General features: G+C 45.2%; 1 protein-coding gene across 7 annotated transcripts in view; it reads right to left on the reverse strand.

Annotated features, from left to right (window-relative positions):
* The window catches only part of MAGI2 (membrane associated guanylate kinase, WW and PDZ domain containing 2), a 1,196,373-nt gene that overhangs the window by 422,674 nt on the left and 748,337 nt on the right, over positions 1 to 25,362 (reverse strand). For all 7 annotated transcript variants that reach the window (XM_084630708.1, XM_084630707.1, XM_084630706.1 and 4 more), the window contains exon 5: positions 6,206 to 6,416. In XM_084630708.1, coding sequence (XP_084486834.1) covers positions 6,206 to 6,416 — 211 coding nt within the window. The remainder of the gene's footprint in view (positions 1 to 6,205; positions 6,417 to 25,362) is intronic.

A 25,362-nucleotide genomic window follows, 5' to 3' on the forward strand; every position in this document is an offset into this window, starting at 1 on the left:
GGGAGGAGTGGTAGATACGCTGGAGGGTAGGATACAGAGGGACCTAGACAGATTGGAGGATTGGGCCAAAAGAAATCTGATGAGGTTCAACAAGGACAAGTGCAGAGTCCTGCACTTAGGATGGAAGAATCCAATGCACCACTGCACACTAGGGACCGAATGGCTCGGCAGCAGTTCTGTAGAGAAGAACCTAGGGGTGACAGTGGACGAGAAGCTGGATATGAGTCGACAGTGTGCCCTTGTTGCCAAGAAGGCCAATGGCATTTTGGGGTGTATTAGTAGGGGCATTGCCAGCAGATTGAGGGATGTGATCATTCCCCTCTATTCGATATTGGTGAGGCCTCATCTGGAGTACTGTGTCCAGTTTTGGGCCCCACACTACAAGAAGGATGAGCAAAAATTGGAGAGAGTCCAGCAAAGGGCAACAAAAATGATTAGGGGACTGGAACACATGAGTTATGAGGAGAGGCTGAGGAAACTGGGATTGTTTAGTCTACAGAAGAGAAGGATGAGGGGGGATTTGATAGCTGCTTTTAACTACCTGAAAGGTGGATCCAAAAAGGATGGATCTAGACTATTCTCAGTGATAGCAGATGACAGGACAAGGAGTAATGGTCTCAAGTTGCAGTGGGGGAGGTTTAGGTTGGATATTAGGAAAAACTTTTTCACTAGGAGGGTGGTGAAACACTGGAATGCGTTACGTAGGGAGGTGGTGGAATCCCCTTCCTCAGAAGTTTTTAAGGTCAGGCTTCACAAAGCCCTGGCTGGGATGATTTAGTTGGGATTGGTCCTGCTCTGGGCAGGGGGTTGGACTAGATGGTGTCCAGAGGTCCCTTCCAACTCTGTTATTCTATGATTCTATGATATGTCTATAATCCCTACTCCACTTCCTCTGCAGTCCTATTTAGGAGCTGGGCCAGAGTACTGGTGGACTTGCGCTCTAAAGTGCTTCCTGGTAGGGTTGCAGTGTGCAACCTGAGGGACTTTAGGACTGCCCCATCAGTACTTTAACCCATGGAGCTTAGCATCAGTCTGCTAATAAGGTAATTGAGACTGGCATGGTACTGAGCACTGTAACGATGTGGCTGGTTCCCCTGCATCTGCCAGCACTGATAGCATCAACTCTTGAACTGCCACTTATACCGGAACCAACAGACTTAGGAGACCTCTGGCTGCTGCAGATGCTTCCAGTGTGGTTGGTATCAAGATGGGGTTGGTACAGTGTGCTGTTGCAGATATGGACGATGCTCCTTCTGGCTCTGGACTTGACAGTACCTGCCTAGGTGCCAGAGCCAACAGTGCTGTCTTCTGCAGTGCCGAAGCAGATGAGTGCTTCGACTTAAACAGCACTCTACTCTTAACCCCATGCCTACCAGACTTTGGTACCAGAGATCTTCCCCTCTCAGCAATCTGCTTAGAAATCTTATGCCTCTTCTTAGGCACAGGGGATGGTGAGTGGTGTTAGGACTCAGGCACGGTAGAAAGCGCACTCCTGACTGATACTGAGGCACTATGTGCTGAGTCTGACCAACTTGGTTCAGATGGATGTCTCAAGGCCACCTCCATAAGTAGAAACTTTAGCCTGGTTTCATGGTCTTTCTTTTTGCAAACTTAATGTCCTTACAAATTTGGCAACACTCCCTGATATGAGTTTCCCTTCGGCACTTCAAGCAACTTGAGTGTGGGTTGCTTAGATACATAGCCTTATTGCAGGAAATGTAGGGCTTGAATCCTGGTGACCGAGGCATTCACCGGTACCGGGAATCGACTGAAACCCTTAGGTATTGTAAAACCTAACTAACTATACTAAAACAATAATAATAGTAATAACAATAAACTATTTATAACAAAATACAAGAATACACAGTACAAAGAGTTGACTGAAAGCAATTGCAAAAGCAAGATGAGCATAACAGTGACCATCACAGGCAGTAAGAAGGAACAGTGGGGGTTCGGGATTGGCTGGGCCCTTTATACCTGTGCCACCAGTGTGTTGCAGTTGAGGATGCCACTGAGGAAAAAATTTCCAGTGACTGTGCACAGGGTGTGCACACATCAAGAGTGGAATGGACACGTGCAATCACTCAAAGAAAAGCATGTATGCATCAGCATCATAAATGGCTACAGAGCTTGCCCCATCCAGTGAAGCCTGGAAAGAGGTCCTAGCCACCAGCTTACCTGCTTCGATTGCTGCTGGAAACTCTTACCTGGCATCCTCTGGAAACTTGTCCACAAACTTGAGAACATTGTCCCAGAGGGAGAAATCGTATCTAGCCTGCGAGCTTGCTGGTTTGAGATACAAAACTGGAGGCCAGCAGTAGAATAAATTTTTCTTCTGAAAAGATCAAGTTTCTTTGCCTTTTTTTGTCTTTGGAGTAGAAGACGGCTATCCCTCGTTCACTGTCAAGCCCACCAATGAACTCAAGGTGGTGGTGGTAAAAGTGTGCATATCCCTGTGAGGGCTCATGGTACTTTCACTCAGTCTTTTTGTCTGTTGGTGGCAGAGAAGAGGCATTTGCCACAATATTCTTGTGGGCTCCAGAATAGCTTCATTTATAGGGAAAGTTTCTTGGGACATCCCTGCTAATCCCAAAATGTCCACTAACCTATAGGAGCTCTCTTGAACTACCTCCATTCATGTGTCCAGGGAAGAAGCAACACTCTTTAACAGGTCTATATTGGCCCTGTAATGTCCTAAAGAGGTGAGGACATTTCAAATGCCACTGTCTCACTGGGTAATGAGGAGGAGGAACACAAATGCTGAGGTGCTGCCTCCTGTAACTCTTCCGATGGAGGTTCTATTGGAGAATGGGGAGGATCTGGTGGTAGGAGGAAACCCCCCTGGGTTCCAGTATGGCCATTGGTAGGGCACTGGACCCAATCAAGGATCTGTGCCCCTCAACCAATGCAGAATCTCTGTCAGATACCCAGGGTGAAAACCCCTCAGTGATGGAGAGTGACCTCGATCTCTGGCCTGAGATATGTATGAACCAATCTCTGATCCCAAAGAAGAGCCCGAGTCACCTGAAGAGGGGAGTGTGGTACCGCTTGGTGTCGAGGACCACTCTTGAGTCTCTGGAGACAACAAGTACCGAGGGGAGCATACTGGGCTTGCTTCTGCATGGCACTGAGAAAGGAGACACAGGAGGGTCTAAAGTTGGCCATGTATGGAAGTTGACCTCTGCCTGCAGGTAAGTCCATTGTAGTCTGAAGATTCATTGGTACCGGGTGAGATATCTGCTGTACCGCTGGAGAGGCCAGTATTGAGAGGCAGAGAAAATCCTGTAATATGCTTCTGGTGTTGGTTCTGAGAGGTTCCCCTGATGCAGCTGTTGTTGCATTGAAGGGGTCAGTGCTGCAAAATGGGTTGGTCTCAGTGACATAGCCAGCGTGCTGGAGCTGATGACCCCACTGACTGAGATGCAGTCAGCACTGGAGAATGCTTCTCCTCTGAGGACACTCTTCCCCCACTTTCCAGACTGTTTGTTGGTTGACAGTATTGGAGACCTTGGCCTCTTGAAGGATGACCTTAGAAGCACCATGTTGATGCTTCTTTCTCAGTACTGGGGAAGCAGAATGATGCCAAAACTCAGCAATGTCCCTAGTGGCACTTCTGACTGAAGTAAATGTACTTGGTGGCTGCACCAAGTGGGAATGTTCTGAGGGTGGATGCCGGGCTGCCTCCGAGAGAAGGTTGCAGAATCTCATCTCCCTGTTCTACTTAGTTTGGGGCTTAAAATCCATACAGATCTAACTCTTGTTCCAGAAGTGACACTTGCCAAGGCACTTCAGACACCTAGAATGAGGGTCAGCCACCGACATGGATTTCCTGCAGCCAATGCAAGGTTTAAAACCCAGAGACCGAGGCATTCCCCAGTACCAGGCACCAGCACCCAGAAGAAATGGGAACTGACACTCCACTAAATTATAAAAAAATAATTAATAAATGAAACTTACACTAAATTACCACTTCACTATATACAAAAGAAAAAACAAATTCCCTGAAAGAGAGAAATTCCCAGAAGCAAGCCAACGTACTCTGACTACCAGTCATGGGTGGTAAGAAGGAACTGAGAAGGGGTCAGGATACCATCATGCAGCACAAGGCAGCAGAAGGAGCATGCGGTGCCCTGACATGTACTGCTAAGGGGAAATCTCTGACTCTGGTGCACTGACCACCCGTATTCCCGAAGTGGATGGACATCTGCAATCACTTACATTTTTTTCCCCCCAGGAGACACAATGGAAGCAATGGCCATTCAATCTTCCCTTCACTTTTTCCTCTCTAAAGTGCATTAACCCAGAGAGAATTGTGACCTTAAGAATCCCTCAATGCCAACTGACAGTGGGTTCAATGTTCTATAACAGCAACTCTTATGAGACCTGATAAACTCACTACACCTAACACACTGCTGTCATAGTATATATCTATAATTTCATGAGAGGTATCAAATGAAAGCTTAGATCATACTGGTCATCATAAGCATTGTGAGATGTATGTATATTTGGTACACAAGGAATTGTGTGTACCTACTAAAAATAACTTTTAAACTATGTAACCAGGAAGAATTCACAAACAGGTTTTTTCCAGACAGGAGGTAAGGTGTATATCTCTCTGTCACATGCAAATTAAGCCAACACAATGGAAGCCCTATTTGCATGTGAAGTCAACAGGAAAAACAAGTTGCTAGGAGGGATGTGAAATCAACAGGGAGAACAGTGGAGAACATTCAATGGGAGAGAAGAATCTTATCTGAGGGTGCACTTCAAAAGGGGCATTTCAAAGGGTTACTGGACTATATGAGGAAGGGAAAAGGACCCCTTTCTTATCCTTTCACTGAGGCAAAAAGGACAGCACTTTTTCCATTCATGAAAGTTGGATCCTAGCCATCTGGGCTAGTGATTCTGGGAGGCTGCTTTAGGTGAGAAATAAGACAAGAACTTTAGTCTGTTAAAGTTAAGATAGAGTCTAAAAAGTGAGTTATACCTTTCATTTTACATATAACCTGTTGTTCTTGTTATGCTTGCTCACTAGCTCTTAAATCTTAATCTAGTAAATAAACTTATTTGCTTTCACAATCAGTAGATTCCAGTGCTGTGTTGTCATAAAGGATCTGATCCGAGTTGTGCCAGTCAAACTGTGTATACTCTGTCTCTTTTGGAGACAGCGTACCTGATTATTTCTGAGAGTATCCAGTGGCAGGGGCTGAATACCTCAGAGGGAGATGCTGGCAGAGGGGCTTGAGGATTGGTGTGTGTTTGTCACTAGCTGCACAGAGGGTAAGGTTTGCGGACATCTGGAAAAAAGTGCTATGTCTGTGGCCAGAGGCTGTTGGTTTTAGGGAGCTGAGCTACAGAAGACATCAGGCAAAAGTACTTCATGTGAAGGGCAGGTAGTGGCAAGGTACCTCATAACACTTAGTACCCCTGGGGAGCTGCACTGGGAAGTGAAAAAATAGTTGTGTCTTCATGTCCATTCAATTACCTGTCCCTGTCCTAGTGTGGTTGCCATTTAGTGACCGCTATAATAGTTGTGTAAAGTCTACCAGTTCATTTCTCAATTGCCACTGAACAGCAATCAGAAAATAATTACTTTTGATTACTATATGGACATAGACTGGATTTGATCCACTGACCTAGAGAAAAAAGATTCCATATCTCATTATCCATCCCCAAGTCATTCAGGAGTCTTATTTTTAAATATTATTTGATATGTGTTCTTAGGTTTTATCTATAAGTTTATCGTCTATCTTTTTTTCTTTAAATTTAATCCTTTTTTTTAGAAAGAACACATTATATAGGACAAGGACATAAGCATCTAGCAATTGTAATACAACATATATGAGCATCAAACGCTGTCCTTCTACTGAGGCCAAAGCATATGGCTGAGTTGTTCTTTTCTTAAATACAGATGAGTGTTTTCCATCTTTAACTATTGCCAGCAGAGCTCCATGTTCATTAGCTACCTCCCTTGAAAGCAAATGCTGCTTCTGAACATCAGCCAGTAATCTGGAAAATGGTACAAATTCCTGGCACCAGGCACTGAATGCGGTGTCACTTCCATGACATGCATGATCTTTCTGCTGGTTCAGAGTGGAGGATCTTGGATTGTGCGTTATGTAACATTCCAGTACAAAACAGTTTCCCCTACACAGTTAGACATACTCTTTTTAATAGAAAGAGACAAAAAATATGCAAGACTCACTCAATAAAGTAGACTTCCCCTTTTTCTGTGTAAGCCATTTCCCAATTATCAGGTAATGGGCCCAACTCATCATTCTCTTCAGGTTTTGTTTGCTTTGTTACATCCATATTCTCCTTTGCTTCTTCAGGCTGACTGTACACTGGCGCAGGATAAGGCTGGGAGGAAATCTCACCTGAGGCACCTGTACTCTTCTCTTCATGTTCACTCGATTCTACAAGAGAAGAAAAAAAGACTTTCTTATCCCTGTGTTTGTAACTCATTTACATAACGTGGAGGATTTACTGCATGAAAGTCCGTGAGTAACATTCCAGAAACTTCAAGTCTCCAGACAAAGACAAAGGTTTTATTGGGTTTCCCTCCAAGAATTTTTTTTTAACCTAAAACAAGAACAGCAACAAAAAAACAAACCAAACCAAACCAAGAAAATAAAGAATCAAACATACAAGGGCAAACACGCTTTTCATCGCACTGCAGGGCTAGTGGGGTTCTGTGGAATGTTTACCGTATCTGAACATCATTGGTTCTACTCCTTAATGGTTCTTGCTTGCTCTCGCCCATGGGTTCTCCCAAATCAACTGCTAGCAGTGATGCGAAGGCAGCCTTTTATCCAGTATTACTAGCTGTCACGGATCCACAGGATCAGTGCTACACCCCCAGCTTTGGGACTGTCCCTTGAAGGAACCTCTTTGATGTGCCTGTCATAAATATAAAGGGAAGGCTAACCACTTTTAAATCCCTCCTGGCCAGAGGAAAAAACCCTTTAACCTGTAAAGGGTTAAGAAGCTAAAGATAACCTCACTTGCACCTGACCAAAATGACCAATGAGGAGACAAGATACTTTCAAAGCTGGAGCGGGGTGGGGGGGAGGGGAGGAAACAAAGGGTTCTCTCTGCTCTCTGTCTGTGTGTTGCTTTTGCCAGGACCAGAGCCGGAATGCAGGTCAGAACTCCTGTACAGGGCTAATAAGCAATCTAGTTAGATATGCGTTAGATTCTGTTTTGTTTAAATGGCTGATAAAATAAGTTGTGCTGAATGGAATGTATATTCCTGTTTTTGTGTCTTTTTGTAACTTAAGGTTTTGCCTAGAGAGATTCTCTATGTTTTGAATCTGATTACCCTGTAAGGTATTTACCATTCTGATTTTACAGAGGTGATTCTTTTACTTTTTCTTCAATTAAAATTCTTCTTTTAAGAACCTGATTGCTTTTTCATTGTTCTTAAGATCCAAGGGTTTGGATCTGTGTTCACCTACGCAAATTGGTGAGGATTTTTATCAAGCCTTCCCCAGGAAAGGGGGTGTAGGGTTTGGGAGGATTTTGGGGGGGAGGGGGTGGAAGATGTTTCCAAGCGGTCTCTTTCCCTGTTATATATTTGTTAGACACTTGGTGTGGCAGCAATAAAGTCCAAGGGAAAAAGGTACAATAGTTTGCACCTTGGGGAAGTTTTAACCTAAGATGGTAAAAATAAGCTTAGGGGGTTTTTCAGGCAGGTCCCCACATCTGTACCCTAGAGTTCAGAGTGGGGAAGGAACCTTGACAATCCCAGATCTGAAGGGACCTCACTTTTTCTTCAGGGCAGGCCACATGGCCTCACCCACTCCTCAGACTGAACCTCTGGGCTTTAGCACTCCTGCTTCACACTGTGAGCTCTGTCCAATGACAGAGAAAGACTCCTGGTGTAGAGTTGTCCACTCTTCAGGGACTAATGCGCTTCATTGAGTATTTATAAGAACACTCAAGCAGTGTTTTCAAAACAATACAATTTATTAGTCAACTGGAACACAGCATAAGAAGTCCTTCGGTCAGAGGTTCTCAAACTGTGGTCTGCAGACCACCAGTGGTCTGTGAGCTCCATTCAGGTGGTCTGCGTATAGTTCCCTCTAAGGTGCACACCTGGGCGGCTGCAGACGAGAGAATGAAGGGCTACCCAGCTAATTAGTGGAGCGGTGCAGGCGTGGCTCCACTAATTAGGTGCCTGGACCCTGGAGAAGACCCACATGTAAGGTGAGGTGGTGGCCTTGGGGAAAATAGGAGGTAGGTGGGAGGGGGCAGTGGTGTGAGAAGAGGGAGAGGGGGGAATTTGGGACGTGCAGGGCTGTGGTGGCCAGATAAAGAGGCGCTTTTCCCCAGTTCCAGGGCTGCGGCTGCCCTGCCTCAGCTCTATGGCTGCTGTGACGGGGAAGAGACCCCGCTCCTTCCAAGTCCAGCTCGGTCGCTGCCGCGGCGGGGGAGAGAGGGAAAGACCCCACTCCTTCCCAGTCCAGCTCGGGGGCTGCTGTGTGTGGGAGAGACCCCCTCATTCCCAATCAAGCTCGGGGGCTGCCACAGCAGGGGAGAGAGGGCACATCTAGCACATTAGAAAGGTAAGACTACTGATATTAAAATACGAGAAGAGTGTCTTCTGCCAGGCAGGCAAGACATGAGGATTGCTAGCAGTCGTACTGTACCATCTTCTGCCGAGCAGCCATGAGATGTGGATGGCATGCAGTCCTTCTGCACCATCTGCTGCCAGCCAAAGATGTAAAAGATAGATGGAGTGGATCAAAACAAGAAATAGACCAGATTTGTTTTGTACTCATTTGCTTCCCCCTCTCCCCTGTCTAGGGGACTCATTCCTCTAGGTCACACTGCAGTCACTCACAGAGAAGGTGCAGCAAGGTAAATCTAGCCATGTATCAATCAGAGGCCAGGCTAACCTCCTTGTTCCAATAAGAACAATAACCATTTCTTATTGGAACCCTCCGTGAAGTCCTGCCTGAAATACTCCTTGATGTAAAGACACCCCCTTTGTTGATTTTAGCTCCCTGAAGCCAACCCTGTAAGCCGTGTCGTCAGTCGCCCCTCCCTCCGTCAGAGCAATGGCAGACAATCGTTCCGTGCCTTTTTTCTGTGCGGACGCCATACCAAGGCAAGCATGGAGGCCGCTCAGCTCACTTTGGCAATTAGGAGCACATTAAACACCACACGCATTATCCAGCAGTATATGCAGCACCAGAACCTGACAAAGCGTACCGGGCGAGGAGGCGACGTCAGCACGGTCACGTGAGTGATCAGGACATGGACACAGATTTCTCTGAAAGCATGGGCCCTGCCAGTGCATGCATCATGGTGCTAATGGGGCAGGTTCATGCGGTGGAATGCCGACTCTGGGCCCAGGAAACAAGCACAGACTGGTGGGACCGCATAGTGTTGCAGGTCTGGGACGATTCCCAGTGGCTGCAAAACTTTCGCATGCGTAAGGGCACTTTCATGGAACTTTGTGACTGGCTTTCCCCTGCCCTGCAGTGCAAGAATACCAAGATGAGAGCAGCCCTCACAGGTCACAAGCAAGTGGCGATAGCCCTCTGGAAGCTTGCAACGCCAGACAGCTACTGCTCAGTGGGAATCAATTTGGAGTGGGCAAATCTACTGTGGGGGGCTGCTGTGATGCAAGTAGCCAACGCAATCAAAGATTAGCTGATATCAAGGGTAGTGACCCTGGGAAATGTGCAGGTCATAGTGGATGGCTTTGCTGCAATGGGATTCCCTAACTGTGGTGGGGCCATGGACGGAACCCATATCCTTATCTTGGCACCGGAGCACCAAGCTGCCGAGTACATAAACCGCAAGGGGTACTTTTCGATAGTGCTGCAAGCTCTGGTGGATCACAAGGGACGTTTCACCAACATCAATGTGGGATGGCCGGGAAAGGTGCATGACACTCGCATCTTCAGGAACTCTGGTCTGTTTCAAAAGCTGCAGGAAGGGACTTTATTCCCAGACCAGAAAATAACTGTTGGGGATGTTGAAATGCCTATATGTATCCTTGGGGACACAGCCTACCCCTTAATGCCATGGCTCATGAATCCGTACACAGGCAGCCTGGACAGTAGTCAGGAGCTGTTCAACTACAGGCTGAGCAAGTGCAGAATGGTGGTAGAATGTGCATTTGGACGTTTAAAGGCGCGCTGGTGCAGTTTACTGACTCACTTAGACCTCAGCGAAACCAATATTCCCACTGTTATTACTGCTTGCTGTGTGCTCCACAATATCTGTGAGAGTAAGGGGGAGACGTTTATGGCGGGGTGGGAGGTTGAGGCAAATCGCCTGGCTGCTGGTTACGCGCAGCCAGACACCAGGGCGGTTAGAAGAGCACAGGAGGGCGCGGTACGCATCAGAGAAGCTTTGAAAACCAGTTTCATGACCGGACAGGCTACGGTGTGAAAGTTCTGTTTGTTTCTCCTTGATGAAACCCCCCGCCCCTTGGTTCACTCTACTTCCCTGTAAGCTAACCACCCGCCCCTCCTCCCTTCAATCACCGCTTGCAGAGGCAATAAAGGCATTGTTGCTTCACATTCATGCATTCTTTATTCATTCATCACACAAATAGGGGGATGACTACCAAGGTAGCCCAGGAGGGGTGGTGGAGGGAAGGAAAATGCCACACAGCACTTTAAGCACAGCACTTTAAAAGTTTACAACTTTAACATTTATTGAATGCCAGCCTTCTTTTTTTTGGGCAATCCTCTGTGCTGGAGTGGCTGGTTGGCCGGTGGGCCCCCCCACCGCGTTCTTGGGCGTCTGGGTGTGGAGGCTATGGAACTTGGGGAGGAGGGCGGTTGGTTACACGGGGGCTGTAGTGGCAGTCTGTGCTCCAGCTGCCTTTGCTGCAGCTCAACCATACACTGGAGCATACTGGTTTGGTCCTCCAGCAGCCTCAGCATTGAATCCTGCCTCCTCTCATCATGCTGCCACCACATATGAGCTTCAGCCCTCTCTTCAGCCCGCCACTTACTCTCTTCAGCCCGCCACCTCTCCTCCTGGTCATTTTGTGCTTCCCTGCACTCTGACATTATTTGCCTCCACACATTCGTCTGTGCTCTGTCAGTGTGGGAGGACAGCATGAGCTTGGAGAACATTTCATCGTGAGTGCGTTTTTTTTTTTTCTTTCTAAGCTTCACTAGCCTCTGGGAAGGAGAAGATCCTGTGATCATTGAAACACATGCAGCTGGTGGAGAGAAAAAAAAAGGGACAGCGGTATTTAAAAAGACACATTTTATAAAACAGTGGCTACACTCTTTCAGGGTAATCCTTGCTGTTAACATTACACACATAGCACCATCTCCATTGAAGGAGTCAAACAACACGGCTGGGGTAGTGGTGGCTGAACCCCCTAAAATGACATGCAGCTCATCATAGAAGCGGCATGTTTGGGGCTCTGATCCGGAGCAGCCGTTCGCCTCTCTGGTTTTCTGGTAGGCTTGCCTCAGCTCCTTCAGTTTCACGCGGCACTGCTTCGGGTCCCTGTTATGGCCTCTGTCCTTCATGCCCTGGGGGATTTTGACAAAGGTTTTGGCATTTCAAAAACTGGAACGGAGTTCTGATACCACAGATTCCTCTCCCCAAACAGCGATCAGATCCCGTACCTCCCGTTCGGTCCATGCTGGAGCTCTTTTGCGATTCTGGGACTCCATCATGGTCACCTCTGCTGATGAGCTCTGCATGGTCACCTGCAGCTTGCCACGCTGGCCAAACAGGAAATGAGATTCAAAAGTTCGCGGTTCTTTTCCTGTCTACCTGGCCAGTGCATTTGAGTTGAGAGTGCTGTCCAGAGCGGTCACAATGGAGCACTCTGGGGTAGCTCCCGGAGGCCAATACCATCGAATTGTGTCCACAGTACCCCAAATTCGAGCCGGCAAGGTCGATTTAAGTGCTAATCCACTTGTCAGGGGTGGAGTAAGGAAATCGATTTTAAGAGCCCTTTAAGTCGAAATAAAGGGCATCATTGTGTGGACGGGTGCAGGTTTACATCTATTTAACGCTGCTAAATTCGTCCTAAAGTCCTAGTGTAGACCAGGGCTTAATGACTCTTCGTTCCAGCTAGACAAGGAGGTGACACACATGCAATATCTCTTTTTCTGCTCTGAGAGCAAATTTAATCTTCTCCCCCACCCTACTGGGTAGCCAGTATAGCCTGATCTATAGAGTGTATTTTTATTATATTGATTACTTAAGAATCCCCAGTTACCATTTTGAGGGTTGACGGGTTCTTGTCTGCCCTTTTCTATAATACTTTGTGCTAGTAAGCTTTTGCAGCTACATTATCATCACCTTGGAGGACTACTATCATCTCTTTTGATCATATGTGAGGTACAGCTGAAGTGTCTGCCAAGGGAAGGAGGTACTATGGAGGGAAGAATATGACAACAAGGGCACCACTCCCTAAAGTGCCCCTCTACTCAGAAGAGTGACTATTTAAAAATGACACCTTCTCACTCAGCAAATCTGCTCTGTATGTATTCAGAATTATACCTGCTTACTTTAATGACTAACGTAAGCTTGGGTTATTTTTTTTCTCTTAGCTCTGTAGAATCAACTCAGCTGTGAAAGGGATCTGGTTTCTTTTCTGTTTCACACATTATCAACAAAAACTGTTCATTAATTTCCAAAGGCTACCCCACTGTCTTGAGATTATTCCAACTCTAGGAATGAGGCCCAGTTCTGCATCTACATTGTGTTTCTGGAAGTGAAACAATGAGCATGTGAAAAAGAAGGAGTCCATGTGTGAAGTCCTCTTCCATATTTTAGGGGTGGCTTCCTCATTTTAAAACCCTAGCAGCCAGTTTCTACCTTCACCTGAAAGGGCAGCACCAGGATAAGAGTGTATAGAGCAGAAGTGGAAGCATACAGAGGAGTCAACCCGGAACAGTGCACTGTCATAGAATCATCAGGGTTGGGAGGGACCTCAGGAGGTCATCCAGTCCAACCCCCTGCTCAAAGCAGGACCAATCCCCAATTAAATCATCCCAGCCAGGGCTTTGTGAAGCCTGACCTTAAAAACTTCTAAGGAAGGAGATTCCACCACCTCCCTAGGTAGCGCATTCCAGTGTTTCACCACCCTCCTAGTGAAAAAGTTTTTCCTAATATCCAACCTAAATCTCCCCCACTGCAACTTGAGACCATTACTCCTTGTTCTGTCATCTGTTACCACTGAGAACAGTCTAGAACCATCCTCTTTGGAACCCCCTTTCAGGTAGTTGAAAGCAGCTATCAAATCCCCCCTCATTCTTCTCTTCCATAGACTAAACATCCCCAGTTCCCTCAGCCTCTCCTCATAACTCATGTGTTCCAGTCCCCTAATCATTTTTGTTGCCCTCCGCTGGACTCTTTCCAATTTTTCCACATCCTTTCGTGTAGTGTGGGGCCCAAAACTGGACACAGTACTCCAGATGAGGCCTCACCAGTGTCAAATAGAGGGGAACGATCATGTCCCTCGATCTGCTGGCAATGCCCCTACTTATACATCCCCAAATGTCACTGGCCTTCTTGGAGTTCTGAAGTAACTCATATGTGAAATTGCAGAACTGCTAACTGTGCTATGTAATCTATCATTTAAATCAGCTTCTGTACCAGAAGACCGGAAGTTAGCTAATGTGACGCCAATTTTTTAAAAAGGCTCCAGAGGTGATCCTGGCAATTACAGGCTGGTAAGACTAACTAAAGTACTGGGGAAACTAGCTGAAACTATAGTAAAGACCAGAATTGTCAGACACATAGATGAACATGATTTGTTGGGGAAGAGTTAACATATTTTTTTGTAAAGGGAAATCATACCTCACTAATCTACCAGAATTCTTTGAGGGGGTCAACAAGCATGTGGACAAGGGTGATCCAGTGGATATAGTGTACTTAGATTTTCAGAAAGCCTTTGACAAGGTCCTGCACCAAAGGCTCTTAAAAGCAAAGTAAGCTGTCATGGGATAAGAGGGAAGGTCCTCTCATGGATTGTTAACTTGTTAAAAGGTAGGAAACACATGGTAGGAATAAATAAGGATGTTTTCAGAATGCAGAGAGGTAAATAGTTGTGTCCCCCAGGGGTCTGTACTGGGACCAGTACTATTCAACATATTCATAAATTATCTGGAAAAAGGAGTAAACAGTGAGGTGGAAAAATTTTCAGATGATACAAAACTACTCAAGCTAGTTAAGTCCAAAGCAGACTGCAAACAGCTACAAAGGGATCTCACAAAACTGGGTGACTGGGCAACAAAATGGCAGATGAAATTCAATGTTGAGAAATGCAAAGTAATGCACATTGGAAAACATAATGCTAACTATACATATAAAATGATGGGGTCTAAATTAGCTGTTACCACTCAAGAAAGATCTTGGAGTCACAGCGGATAATTATCTGAAACCATCCGCTCAATGTGCAGCAGCAGTCAAAAAAGCTAACAGAATGTTAGGAATCATTAAGAAAGGGATAGATAATAATACAGAAAATATCATATTGCCTCTATATAAATCCATGCTATACCCACATACTGAATACAGTGTGCAGATGTGGTCGCCCCATCTCAAAAGAAGATATATTGGAATTGGAAAAGGTTCAGAAAAGGGCAACAAAAACAATTAAGGGTATGAACAGCTTTCGTATGAGGAGTGATTAATAAGACTGAGACTTTTCAGCTTGGAATAGAGATGACTAAGGGGGGAATATGATAGAGGTCTATAAAATCATGATGGGTGTGGAGAAAGTACATAAGGAAGTGTTATTTACTCCCCTTAACAAAAGAACTAGGGGTCACCAAATGAAATTAATGGACAGCAGGTTTAAAACAAACAAAAGGAAATATTTCTTCGCACAGTGCAACCTGTGGAACTCCTTGCCAGAAGATGCTGTGAAGGCCAAGACTATAACAGGGTTAAAAAAATAACTAGATAAATTCATGGAGGATAGGTCTATCAATGACTGTTAGCCAGGATGGGCAGGGATGGTGTCCCTAGCTTCTTCCAGAAGCTGGGAATGGGTGACAGTGGATGGATCACTTGATGATGACCTGTTCTTTTCACTCCCTCTGAAGCACCTGGCATTGGCCACTGTCAGAAGACACATCACTAGGCTAGATGGACCTTTGGTCTGATCCAGTACAGCTGTTCCTATGTTCTTATGAAGCCAAATAGAGAAACTAAGGGCAAACCGTAAGGACTGGGGGGTAACTGAAGCTGTAATTGCCTTCAGAAACTTTAGTTTTGGTGATTATGTGTGAGCCAGATAGATCATAGCTCGATTCTCAGATCACAGGTCTGGCAGTTAGGAAAGCAGTATTGCCAACTCTTGTGATTTTATCTGAAGTATTGTGATATATCATGTTTTTCTTAAAGGCCAAGCTTCTGCAGTCATATGATTAGGTGAGAATCTCAGCTGTCATTAAACAACAACAAAGTTTCCCAGATCTCATCATTGCAGAGAAATACTTGAAAATATGAACCCTAAGGAGTAGAGGGTAGACCCTCACTTGCTATAAATTGTCACATCTCCATTCTAGTCAACAGTGCTATCGTCATTTTACATAATCTCTGCCTCATAAAAACCTCTGCCTCATAAAAACAGAAGACAAATAAAAAGTACTCAATTTGTATTTAATTATTTTTTTAAAAAATCTCATGATTTCTAAGCCGATCTCAATATTTATTGGGGACTGATTGATGAACACATGATTTTGGGAACTCCTCTTGATAAGTGTAAAAATGAGCAATAAAGGTGCTATAATGACATTTTAACAAAATGCATTTCCAAATAGAACTACAGAATGGACTACAGAATGGACATTCCACTCATCTTTGATTTAGAGTCCAGCATTGTATTGCCATTTAATATTACATATTTTGTTGTGTGTATGTATGTTTCAAATGTTTCAGGTAAGCTATATATCACCTTTTCTGATTCTCTTCCTATTGATAAATAATGTTTGACTTAAAAATATAGTTCTGGTGAAAAATGTTTAAGTTCAATAAAATCCAAAACATTACAGCAACTCACTAACAAGGAGGAAAACCCCCCCAAAGACATCTTATAATATCTGCCTTCAAATAATATCTTTGATTTAAAGATTTTGAAAGATTGTTCCATAATATGTGCCCCCAAATACATTTGTCACTAAATAAAATAATTAATTGACTTGATATCAGGTGAAACAGCCTACTGGAGATACTATCTCCAGATGGAAAAGATTATATGGTCCAGTTTTCAAAATATATTCAAAAGCAACTTAGTGCAGTACATCAACAGTGAGTGAGTGCCCTGAGAAGTGGCAGTGGAGGCAATGGGAAAACATCAGCCTCTTATTCCATATGTTAAACATAGCACATTCAAGGGAAAGAAGGAACATTGAGACGGTCTGCATTAAAAATACATTTAAAACCACTGGTTTCAGAGTAACAGCCGTGTTAGTCTGTATTCGCAAAAAGAAAAGGAGTACTTGTGGCACCTTGGAGACTAACCAATTTATTTGAGCATAAGCTTGCATCCGATGAAGTGAGCTGTAGCTCACAAAAGCTTATGCTCAAATAAATTGGTTAGTCTCTAAGGTGCCACAAGTACTCCTTTTCTTTTTATTTAAAACCACTGTAAATGGATATAGTGGATAAATGGAACTAAGTTAGATAATTTTGTTTCATCTACATAGTAATAAACCAAAACAAAGTTTAGCAATAGGCAAATTACTAAATCTGATGAATTACCCTCTGGAAATGTGAAGTGCTAGATTAGTGATACATTTTCTTATGTTTCAAAAATACCCCTAAAATGTCTTATTTGATTATTCCAGAGCTTGATCCTTAACCCAGAGTTGCTACTGGCAGTTCAGATTGTGGTGGTGTTCTTTTATTTATAATCTAACACTTGGAAGCTTCTACCTATGTGAAATGAGCATGCCAGGTTGGGTTTTTATTTTAATGCTGCAGATTATTCATGCAGTAAAGTATAAAACCTTGTACTTTTGGAAGAAAAGAAACAACCCAGCTGCTCAAAGCCATATAGATGGAGAATAAACTAAATGAAATAATATAAAATATTGGTTTTTGAATTGGTTTGTACACCTCTGGAGAAAAAACAGTTATAGCTCTTTTTATGTAGTACTGGTGTCATCATATCTGAGTCAACAATTCCTAGTCCTGCACAGGAACTAATACATCTCTTTTTAAATCGTTCCTATGTAATAAGAAGACAGTGCAGCCAGTGCACTCCCGTGGGATTGTTGCACCTTTTGGCCTGGTTGATGACATCTGGACCTTCGCCTCTTGCTTTGCAATGCAGCCGAGGGCATGCAATAATCCTTCTGAAACACTTTCCTTGTCATGTTTTATTCCTTAATTAATTTGAGCTTGAAAAAAAAATTCCTTTTTGGGGTGAAACTTATAATTGTTGCAATAACTTCCAATTGTCTGGAGGGGAAGATGAATAATACACATAGAATCACAGAAATGAAGGCCTGGAAGGGAGCTCGAGAAGTCATCAAGTCCAGCCCCCTGCACTGTGGCAGGACCAAGTAACCCTAGACCAGGGGTTGGCAACCTGTGGCACGCCTGCCAAAGGTGGCACGTGAGCGGATTTTTACTGGCACACTGCTGCCAGCTGGGGTCCCAGCTGCCGACCCCGCTCAGCCTACTGCCGGCCTGGGTGAACAGAACCCTGGGCTGGCAGCAGGCTGAGCGGGGCCAGCAGCTGGGACCCCGGCTGGCAGGAGCCGGTGGCTGGAACCCCAGCCTGGCGGCGGGCTGTGCTGCTCAGCCCGCCGCCGGTCTGGGGTTCTATCTGCTGGTGCAGTGTATTAAATTTCTCCCCGTAGGAATGTGATACTTGCGGAGCATCAGGACTGGCAGCCGTAAGTAGTACGCTGTAAGTAGCACATTCCTACGGGGAGAAATTTAATACAATACACCCTGGTAGGGAAGGTTGTGCCTCCCCAAACAGCCTGCCCCTTATATATTCTATATGATTCCCTTCCACTTCCCGCCTCCTGACTGCCCCCCTCAGAACCCCTGACCCATCCAACCCCCCCACCACTCCTTGTCTCCTGATGGCCCCCTCCTGGGACCCTCCCACCCCTATCTGCCCCCCCCCGGGACCCCAACCCCCCCATCCAAGCCCCCCTGCTCCTGTCCCCTGACTGCCCTGACCCCTATCCACAACCCCGACCCCTGACAGGCCCCCAGGACTCCCATGCCTATCCAACCCCCCCTGTTCCCTGTCCCCTTACCATTCTGCTCAGAGCACCAGGACTGGCAGCCATAAGTAGCATGCCATAAGTAGCATATTCCTATGGGGAGCAATTTAATATACTACACCTGACCCCGCTCAGCCTTTACATGGTCTAAAGTTCTCAAAATATGTTCTCGCACCCCTTCTCAAAAATTATACTACAATTAGCTTAAAAACTTGAAAACTTAAAACCTTTGTTTGTATACTACAGTAATGATGAAACAAAACAGTTGTACTTATGTGCCTGTGCTTAATTTGTGTTTTTGATGATTTACATTCTAAAAAAAAATCTCAAATGTCTCTCACCCCAGAAAGGGCATCTTGTACCCCCAGGGGGTGCGTGCACCCCAGGTTAAGAACCACTGCACTAAATTGATAGAATCTGCATTTTAATTTAATTTTAAATGAAGCTTCTTAAACATTTTAAAAACCTTATTTTACATAGAACAATAGTTTAGTTATATAATATAGACTTATAGAGAGAGAGACCTTCTAAAAACGTTAAAATGTATTACTGGCATGTGAAACCTTAAATTAGAGTGAATAAATGAAGACTCAGCACACCACTTCTGAAAGGTTGCCGACCCCTGCTCTAGACCATTCCTGAAGTTATTTGTCCAACTTGATTTGAAAAGCTTCCAATGATGGGGACTCCAGGACCTCCCTTGGAATCCTATTCCAGAGTTTAACTACCCTTATAGTTTAAAAGTTTTTCCTCATATTGAACCTCTACCTCCCTTGCTGCAGATTAAGCCCATTATTTCTTGTCCTGCCTTCAGTGGACACAGAGAACAATTGGTCACTGTCTTCTTTATAACAGCCCTTAACTGTACATATTGGAAGACTTTTCAGGTTAGCCCTCAGTCTTCTTCCCTCAAAACTAAATGCTCCCAGTTTTTTCACCCTTTCCTCATAGGTTAAGTTTTCTAAACCTTTTACCATTTTTGTAGCTCTCCTCTGGACTCTTTCCAATTTGTCCCCATCCTTCCTAAATTGTGGTGCCTAGAATTTGGCACATTACTCCAGCTGGAAACCTCACCAGTGCTGAGTACAGTAGGACAATTACCTTCTGTGTCTTACATACAACATCCTGTTAATACACCCCGAAATCATATTAACCTTTTTTGCAGCTGCATCACATTGATGGCTCATTTTCAGTTTGTGGTCCACTATAACTCCCAGATCTTTTTCAGCAGTACCACCACTGACAGGTCTTCCCCATTTTGTATGTTCCATGACGTTATAAAGGCATGTTTCATATGGAATTTAGAAAAAGGGTAAAAACAGCTTTGGTGAAAAGTGTGGAGCCAGAGGTGGTGGCTAGTAAAGTACTGAATCCTGATGTTGGTTGCTAAGGAGACTGACTTAACTTTTTGTTGATAGGAGTGCGAATTTCCCAACAGTATGCATAAATGCATGCTTTATGAGCACCACCCACACATACTTTGGACACCCTAAATCCAAATTATAAATTAATATGATGAATAATAACAACAATAATAATTAATATTATGGTAGCAGCTAAGAGTCCCAATCAGGATTAAGGCCTCACTACGATAGGTGTTATGCAAACACAAGCTTATTACCCAAAAGTAACAGAAACAGAGATAGGAGGGAGAAGAGCTACAATATTCCAGTAAATGATTATGGTGCCATTGATAAATGTCCTGTCACTCCTTCTTGGTTCTGTTCACTTAGTCTTCCTGTTCCCCTCTCCCTTTTTCAGGGTGGGTCACTCAGAACTCTGTACACATCCCCCTCCTCTTCTCCCTCTACACCCTCTCTCTTGATGACATCCTGGCCACATAGAAGTCAATAGCAAAATCCCCACTGACTTCAACTGGGCCAGGATTTCACCCCTCATTCCCAAACATGGCTTTGCCTCCCATTTTTATGCTGATGATTCACTAATCATCTCCCTTACTCTGGGTCCATCTCCCTCCATCCAAACAAAAATCTTTACCTGTTCTTCTGGCATCTCATCTTGGATGTTTAACCATCAGCTGAAACTTAACATGTCCAAAATCAATCTCCTGATCTTTTCCACTAAACCCACCCCTCTTTCACCCAACCTCTGTCACAGTGGACAACAAAACTGTCCTTCCTGTGAAGGACCTTGAAGATCCCTCTATTAGATTATTGCAGTGTTGTTATAGCCGTGTTGGTTCCAGGACATTAGAGAGACAAGATGGGCGAGGAGATATCTTTTATTAGACCAACTTCTGATGGTGAAAGAAACAAGTTTTCAAAGTTACACAAAGCTCGTCTCTTTCACCAACAGAAGCTGGTCCAATAAAAATATCACCTCACCCACCTTGTCCCTGCAATAGTGGATTACTCCTGTATATTGTCTTTGTTTGCTTGTTGTGTGGTGACTGCTATAGAACTTTAAGGGTTTAATTGAGACAAGGGGTTACTCAGACCAGGCAGGGAGATGACAAGCTTCAGACAGGACCAATCACCCATATTTAAAAGAACATTACAGTTTTCAATCCCTTTCAAGTTTCCCTCTGACCATGCAGATTTCAACTTCCCTGGCTTGGTACAGGGAAGGGGAAAATTCAGGCAGCAACAGTGAAACAAAAAATTTGGAGTAGATTAAAAACCTGAGCTCCTGAGCTCAGGGGAGAGACACAAGGACTGCAGGGTGCAGACTGTCACCCGATACCAGAAGTGGGGCACCTAGATAGGCGAAGCCTACTGAGCTTTAGGTAAAACAGAAGCATGTAGATTGCTGTGTTCAAAAAATCTTTTCTTGTTAGGGTTTGATTCCTTCTGTTGAGATTAAACAACGCTCTGTTTGGAAGAGGCTGTTTTATGTTCCTATATTCTCACACTGGCCACCACTAGCTGAGGGAAGAACTGCACGGTTTGAACCCAGGCAGACCTGCTGAGGAACCACAGTTGGTGTCATAAATATAAAGGGAAGGGTAAACCCCTTTGAAATCCCTCCTGGCCAGGGGAAAGCTCCTCTCACCTGTAAAGGGTTAAGAAGCTAAAGGTAACCTCGCTGGCACCTGACCAAAATGACCAATGAGGAGACAAGATACTTTCAAAAGCTGGGAGGAGGGAGAGAAACAAAGGGTCTGTGTCTGTCTGTAGTCGTCTTGGCCAGGGACAGAACAGGAATGGAGTCTTAGAACTTTTAGTAAGTAATCTAGCTAGGTATGTGTTAGATTATGATTTCTTTAAATGGCTGAGAAAAGAATTGTGCTGAATAGAATAACTATTTCTGTCTGTGTATCTTTTTTGTAACTTAAGGTTTTGCCTAGAGGGGTTCTCTATGTTTTTGAATCTAATTACCCTGTAAGATATCTACCATCCTGATTTTACAGGGGGGATTTCTTTATTTCTATTTACTTCTATTTTTTATTAAAAGTCTTCTTGTAAAACACTGAATGCTTTTTTTCATTGTTCTCAGATCCAAGGGTTTGGGTCTGTGGTCACCTATGCAAATTGGTGAGGCTTTTTATCCAACATTTCCCAAGAAAGGGGGGGTGCAAGTGTTGGGAGGATTGTTCATTGTTCTTAAGATCCAAGGGTCTGGGTCTGTAGTCACCTAGGCAAATTGGTGAGGCTTTTTACCAAACCTTGTCCAGGAAGTGGGGTGCAAGGTTTTGGGAAGTATTTTGGGGGGAAGGATGCGTCCAAACAGCTCTTCCCCAGTAACCAGTATTAGTTTGGTGGTGGTAGCGGCCAGTCCAAGGATAACGGGTGTAATATTTTGTACCTTGGGGAAGTTTTGACCTAAGCTGGTAAAGATAAGCTTAGGAGGTTTTTCATGCAGGTCCCCACATCTGTACCCTAGAGTTCAGAGTGGGGGAGGAACCTTGACATGGTGGCACAGTGGTGGGATTAACCTGAAATCATTTTGAGATCCAGTTGAGATTTTTTGAACTAGAAATACAGATTTTAAAAAGGAATTTTTAGGAAGTCCAGAAAGCAGCTTTGAAACTGAAAGCAGCTTGGTTTCTCTCTGCTTTGTGGCCAAGCAGAGACAAAAGGGGATTATCTTGTGAATTGCAGGTTTTCTTTGCCTGGAGGCAGGGTACTTAACTCCTGCAGGGAAATTCACAGTCTTCCAACCCAGAGGTTTTTTTTTTCTTTTCTTCCTAAAAGTAAATAGGGGGTGTGTGCTCTACCCATTTGCCTGGAGACAAAAGTGGCAGGGTTTTTTTTAGGATTTTGATTTTTTTCTTGTTTTACAAGGAGCACAGGTTTGAAAAGAAATTTTTTTTTCTTTGGGCTGGGTAAGCAGGTTTCCAAGTAGTTGGAGGTTTTTTGCTTTAATTTGGGCCCAGAGCAGAGATAAGGGAATTGTCTTTTTCTGTAGGCTGACAATCACTATCAGAGAATAGGTATTCTATTCCAGCACAGCAAAATTTTACAGCCAAGTTTTGTTTGTTTATTTCTAAACCTCGGGTGTAAAGTTAGTTAAAAACAGAGAGGTTAGAATGGCCAAATCCTCGGCTCGACTACAGCTGGAATTAGCCAAATTTCACGCTGAGGAAAAACAAAGGGAACATGAAAGACAGATAGAACTCATGTGGCTGGAGAAGGAGGTACAGGAGGCTGCCCACAAGAGGGAAATGGAGGCAAGGAAGCATGTGGAGGAGATGGAGAGGATAAAGGCCCAGCAGAATATACCAACAAACCCTAGCAATCCTTCTCCAGGTACCACTTCCCATCCCAGAAAGTTCCCCACCTACAAGGCAGGTGATGATACTGAGGCCTTCTTAGAAAACTTCGAAAGGGCCTGCCTTGGGTACAACATCTCTACTGACCAATACATGGTAGAGCTGAGGCCGCAGCTCAGTGGACCCTTAGCTGAGGTGGCAGCTGAAATGCCTAAAGAACATATGAACAAGTATGAACTGTTTAAATCCAAGGCGAGAGTCAGAATGGGGATAACACCCGAGCAGTCTCGTCGGAGGTTCCGAGCCCTAAGGTGGAAACCAGACATGTCATTTACCCGACATGCCTACCACATTGTGAAACATTGGGATGCCTGGATATCAGGAGCAAGTGTTGAATCTCCAGTAAATTTGCCTTTCCTAATGCAAATGGAACAATTCTTAGAGGGTGTTCCTGAGGAAATAGAAAGATACATCCTAGATGGGAAACCCAAAACTGTAATCGAGGCAGGAGAGATTGGAGCCAGATGGGTGGAGGTGGCAGAGAAGAAGAAAACTGGTCGCAGTTGGAGCGGAGACCAGAAGGGACCACCCCAGACCACACCCTATTACCGGGGGCCGCCCAAAGCCCCACCTACCTCCCAAAGAACCCTCCAGACCCCTTATCGTCCCACCACCCCGTTCTCCAGCAACCCACCTCGCCCCGGTGACCCGTCAGCTGGACGATGTTTTAAATGTAACGAGCTGGGGCATGTAAAGGCCAACTGCCCCAAGAACCCCAACAGATTACAGTTCATTGCACCGGAATCACACCAGAGGTCCACAGGCCCAGATACCTCCCAGATACCCTTGGAGCGGAGGGAAACTGTGAGTGTGGGCGGGAAGAAGGTCACCGCATGGAGGGACACCGGAGCACAAGTGTCAGCTATCCATGCTTCCTTAGTGGACCCCAATTTAATCAACCCAGAGATCCAAGTGACGATTCAACCCTTCAAGTCCAACTCTTTCAATTTGCCTACAGCCAAGTTGCCTGTCCAGTACAAGGGCTGGTCAGGAATGTGGACTTTTGCAGTCTATGATGATTATCCCATCCCCATGCTGTTGGGGGAAGACTTGGCCAATCACGTGAAGCAGGCCAAGAGGGTGGGAACGGTCACCCACAGCCAGGCTAAACAAGCCGTAAGGCCTAGCTCTGTTCCGGAAACTTCTATCAGGACCCGGTCAGAGGTGATGGACCCGGACCCCAGGCCAATGTCTGCAACAGCAGTAGTGGATCCAGTCCCAGAGACCCAGACGGAACCAGTCCCAGAACCGGAACCAGCCAAACAACCAACACCAGACCCCGTGCCAGCACTGAATCCAGTACTTGCAACCTCAACACCAGAGGGCCCCACCGAACCTGAACTGGCAGCAGCCGATAACCCTACACAAGAGGCTCAGCCGGAGCCTGAATCCCAACATAGTGCACCAGCGGAGAGCGGTTCACAGTCAACAGAAACAGCTCCATCCCCTATATCGCTTCCAGAGGGACCAAGCCTATGTCCCCAATCCAATGAGGAACTGATGTCTCCAGCATCAAGGGAACAGTTCCAGACCAAACAGGAAGCAGATGAAAGCCTCCAGAGAGCGTGGACGGCGGCACGGAGCAACCCACCGCCTCTCAGCTCTTCTAATCGATCCAGGTTTGTTGTAGAAAGAGGACTTTTATACAAGGAAACTCTTTCTGGGGGACACCAGGAAGACTGGCATCCTCAGAGACAGTTGGTAGTTCCAACTAAATACCGGGCCAAGCTCTTGAGCTTAGCCCATGATCTCCCTAGTGGCCATGCTGGGGTGAACAGGACCAAAGACCGTTTGGGGGGGTCATTCCACTGGGAGGGAATGGGCAAGGATGTTTCTACCTATGTCCAGTCTTGTGAGGTGTGCCAAAGAGTGGGAAAACCCCAAGACCAGGTCAAAGCTCCTCTCCAGCCACTCCCCATCATTGAAGTTCCATTTCAGCGAGTAGCTGTGGATATTCTGGGTCCTTTTCCGAAAAAGACACCCAGAGGAAAGCAGTACATACTGACTTTCATGGATTTTGCCACCCGATGGCCGGAAGCAGTAGCTCTAAGCAACACCAGGGCTAAAAGTGTGTGCCAGGCACTAGCAGACATTTTTGCCAGGGTAGGTTGGCCCTCCGACATCCTCACAGATGCAGGGACTAATTTCCTGGCAGGAACTATGAAAAACCTTTGGGAAGCTCATGGGGTAAATCACTTGGTTGCCACTCCTTACCATCATCAAACAAATGGCATGGTGGAGAAGTTTAATGGAACTTTGGGGGCCATGATACGTAAATTCGTAAATGAGCACTCCAATGATTGGGACCTAGTATTGCAGCAGTTGCTCTTTGCCTACAGAGCTGTACCACATCCCAGTTTAGGGTTTTCCCCATTTGAACTTGTATATGGCCGTGAGGTTAAGGGGCCATTGCAGTTGGTGAAGCAGCAATGGGAGGGA

The sequence above is a fragment of the Lepidochelys olivacea genome, assembly GCF_965140295.1.
Source record: "Lepidochelys olivacea isolate rLepOli2 genome assembly, chromosome: 1".
Classification (NCBI taxonomy): domain Eukaryota; kingdom Metazoa; phylum Chordata; order Testudines; family Cheloniidae; genus Lepidochelys; species Lepidochelys olivacea.